This window comes from Lygodium microphyllum, chromosome 27 (genome assembly GCF_053477565.2).
Source record: "Lygodium microphyllum isolate KBCC chromosome 27, Lygodium_microphyllum_v1.1.10, whole genome shotgun sequence".
NCBI lineage: Eukaryota > Viridiplantae > Streptophyta > Polypodiopsida > Schizaeales > Lygodiaceae > Lygodium > Lygodium microphyllum.
In genome coordinates, this window is record NC_141161.1 from 44,193,321 (window position 1) to 44,197,489 (window position 4,169).

At 43.3% G+C, this 4,169-nt stretch overlaps 1 protein-coding gene across 1 annotated transcript; it reads left to right on the plus strand.

Moving 5' to 3' along the window:
* Positions 1–1,051: 1,051 nt before the first annotated feature.
* LOC148012266 (protein ROOT PRIMORDIUM DEFECTIVE 1-like) lies at positions 1,052–3,931 on the plus strand. The gene has a single exon (XM_087669536.1). The coding sequence runs from the start codon at positions 1,392–1,394 to the stop codon at positions 2,847–2,849; it is 1,458 nt and encodes a 485-aa protein (XP_087525662.1). The 5' UTR covers positions 1,052–1,391; the 3' UTR covers positions 2,850–3,931.
* Positions 3,932–4,169: the final 238 nt, after the last annotated feature.

Sequence of the window (4,169 nt, forward strand, 5' to 3'; positions counted from 1 at the left end):
GTTATTATTTCAAGAGCTTTGACTTACTAAACATCACACATCTACATAACCACACCATGCGCTCCTCTCAAGATTGATCTGGCACTTACTATTCCCATGCAAGTAATGATATACAAAAACAATTTTCTACCTGTAGTAAATAAGGACTCACCTCTTTGTTATAGTCATGCTCTAAGGCTTATTGATTGCTTCATGATCCATGTGATGCTATTTGGTTCAATCCACATCCTTGACTCCAACTTTGATTGCATATATGGAGAGGAGAAGAAGAAGGGGAGAAGAAAAGCAAGAAAAGCTTCATGACCCATTCCTCACTCACTTTCTCTCGAGTTAATCTCATGTACACACCCTCAAGTTTACCTCTCACCATGAAGGGATGGAAAGAAAGAAAGAAGAGGAGATAAGCTTCACCTCTGTAGTTCGTCACTCCCTCTCATACTCACTCTCTTCCTCTCCACTTTCTCATAAGCATGCAAAAAGAGAAGGAAGAATAAGGTTCACACATACATGAATAAATTACTCTGTTCTTTTTAATCCCTTTTATACATGAGTTTTAGGGTTTCCACCCTTGGGCATCTAGCCCACTTTATGCCCTCATGACTAGTCCTTCTCTATTCACAAGCTCCACGAGCTATCATAAGATGAGAATTAAAAAGAGCACCTTGCTTTATCTTAAGAGTCTATCAATATTAATACAAATTGCATGGGAGTGAGTCAAGCTCTTAGATTAATATCAGATATTAATATCGTAACCACTTTGTTACTCATGGTAGATGATGGTCCTTCAATTGTTACAGCATAATCCAAAATATATGATCCATTCCACTTTAATGCACACACATTGCACTCTTGCTTGACTTGCATCCTATCACATTTCGCGATGTTGCAAGCATACCCCGGTAATAAAGTTGGCTGCGTGGCAACAAGTAATGCCAAGCCGCTTACTTTGCTCCAATCAAATTTTCTTGTTTGTGTGCATGAGTTCATTGGAAGGGAATAGGGTGCTGCCACACGACAGGCACCTTTACCCCGTTAGGAAAAGTTATAGCCACTCTCCAAAACGTGTGCCAATGCTAGGTATCATGGCTTAGAGCATTGTTGTTCATGACATGTAATCCGATGCTAGGTCACATGGCTTAGAGCATCGTTGTTCATGACATGTAACAATCACAGATCATTGTGATTCGGCTGACCATCTTAATACGATTGCAGGCGAGTAACAAGGGGCGGCCATCCCCTGCCCTGCAGAAGAATTTCTTGACGACGGCCTTCCGTGAATCCGTCTTTCTGTTATGTTCTACGACACAGAGGTCAGCTATGGGCATTGCCTTCTTCAAGCTTCATACTGTGGCAGGGTTTCACAGCAACAGAGAGTCTTCTGAGAAGCTTCCATGGCCATGGCGCAACGGCACTCCGGTCTCAAGCCTCGGATTATTTCTGCCCTGCGGCTCATTAGAGTGGGCTCTCTTCAAAGGGCACATTATCCACCTGTGGTTGATCCTGCGCTTTTGCTTGCAGAGAGACACACCCTGCCACGCAATGTGCACCCGCGGTTCATGTCCACGCCACGTATCAAGTTGAAAGTCGACCGAGCCCTGGACGTACCTGCAGAGATTGAGCACAAGCTCAGGCCCATCTTCAAGATCAGGGACCTGATCCTCAAACAAGAGGACCAGACTGCTTCACTCAAGTATGTGGTTGTAAAGGGCGATGACCTTGGCCTCAGGGCAAAGAGCACAGGCGCTTGCGGCTTCATGAAACGGTATCCCAATATCTTCGAAATTTATACACCTCCTCGATCTCCTCGGCAGCGGTGCAGACTGACCAAAGCAGTTATGGATCTTGTTGAAGAAGAAATGCTGATCTACAGAGACACAGAGGACATGATTGTCCTCAAGCTGAGGAAGATGCTAATGATGGCCAAGCGCAACCGCATCCGTTTAAGCTTGCTGAGGTTTTCATGCCGTGAGTTTGGTTTCCCAAAGGACATAGAAACTAGGTTGGTCCCATCGTACCCTCAGTATTTCCGTGTAGTCCGTGAAGGGGAGGCACGTTACCTTGAACTTGTACAGTGGGATGAGAGCTTGGCCATCTCTGTATTTGAGAAGAAGGTAAAAGATGAGGCTTGGAAAGCTGGCCAGGGTGAAATTGAGACCCGAGGCCAGCCCCTTGCTTTTAAAGTGTCTTTCTCCCCAGGTATGTTCCTGAAAAAGAAGAATTTTGAGTTGCTTGAGAAGTGGCAGAAGCTTCCATACATTTCACCATATCAGGATTCAAGCTGGGTCAGGCCAGGAACTTTTTTGGCTGACAGGAGAGCAGTCGCCATTGTTCATGAGCTCTTATGTTTCACAGTTGAAAAGAAGTCTATGGTGGTGAGCATTGCCCGCTTGAAGCATGACTTTGGATTGCCTGGTGTGGCGAAATTGGTCCATCGTTTTCCAGGAATTTTCTACATGAGTAATAAGGGGGATGTCAAAACTGCTGTTTTGAGGGAGGGTTATGAGGATGGGGAGCTCCTGGAAGATCATCCTTTAATTCACTTGAAAGAGAAATATATCCAAATGGTCCGTGAAGCTCCACGCCTCTGTGCTGAACTTGCACAGAAAAGAAAAGAAGCACGTGAACAGCAATTTGCAGCTTCTCTAGAGGCTGCAGAAGAGATGGATAGTACAGTGGCTGCAGAAGAGACAGATAGTGCAGATGCCTCTACTGACATATCTGATTCTGAGTATGATGACGAAACTGGTGTTGATGAGGATGGTGAAGATACTGATTCTGAAGAGCAAGATGAAGTGAGGGGGGAAGTTGTCATGAATCGCCCATCCAAACTGCAAAAAGAAATTTGGTGACATCGTTGAAAACCTCATGTCAAAGTTGCACTGAGAATGTTGGGGGGAAGTTAGCAGTCAAAATAACTGCTAGTTGCCTTTCCTCCTTTCTTGCTTCAGCATTCATTTATTTTCAGTAAAATCATGTCCAGTTTCCTTGAAACCAAAAAGATTGTAAGAAAATCAGTTTGAAGATTGTTGGTAGTCAAAAGGATCACTAACTGCTTCGATTCCCTCGTTGCTTCTCCATATGCTTTGAAACCATTAGAGGGGAATCGGTATTAGGCATCTTTACACTCTCTCTATAGTGTGGATATACTTCAATGCATGTGGGGATATTTGATTTCAATACTTACTCTGTTGTTATGTGCCACTTGTCTCATTTAAAGTTGTTTCTGTTTCTATAGGAATGTGTGCGCTTGTGAATGCATTTGTGTGTGCATGTGAGGATATGTGTGCGTCTTTCCCTCCTGAGCTATGTGCAATTTGTGCTGCTTCATCATGTGGCAGTGAAGTGTAAGCATGTCTAGTGGAAAGCCTGAGCAGAACACTATCTCTAGTTGCAAAGAGAGCTTGTCTCCTGGAGCTGAGGACAGTAGATATTAAGCATGTGGTGGATGTTGGCTGATGAAGGCTGCAGGAGTAATCTTTCTCCACATTGATGTGCATGTCTTCTGCACACAAATCAAGCCATTCTTTTGCGGACTTCACAATGACAAGAATTTTTGTCGTGTGTGAGAATAATGGTTGTGGCAGACAGGAAGCCATGGAGGATTCCGTAGTTGATTTTGGACAGTTCTTTGCTAATCTTCCAATTGATTCAATGTCGCTTGCTGAAATTGGATTCGACAGTTTAGCAGCAACTTGAAGTTCCAGAATGTCTTAGGCTCTCTTGATCATTGTGTTGCAGATGGCAAAATGCTGAAAGTGCTGGAGACTCAAATAATATGAATGGTCTTACCATCACTGCAGCAAAGGGTGTCTCTTTGAAATGCTGTGATGTGAGTGGTAACTTGCCCAGATGACTAGGGTTTCTTTAATATCACAATCACTTAAATGGATTAGAAAGCAAGACTAAATCTTTGGTGTGTCTTGAATGGTTATTAAACATGGTGTGTATACAATTTAGTGAGGCTTCGCACTTGTCAGGACAAGTCCAACCAACCAGTGAGAATTGGGTGCCTGTTTTCCCCACACACTGAAATTTGGAATGTTTGTACATATTCTTTCTTTCTATTATTGCCAGTTTTTTCCATCAGTTTTCATCAAGATTAATGAGAATTAGAGCTGGGATTTTGAAATTCTAACTGCAAAAAGTACATCGAAGGACAGTTTTTTGGG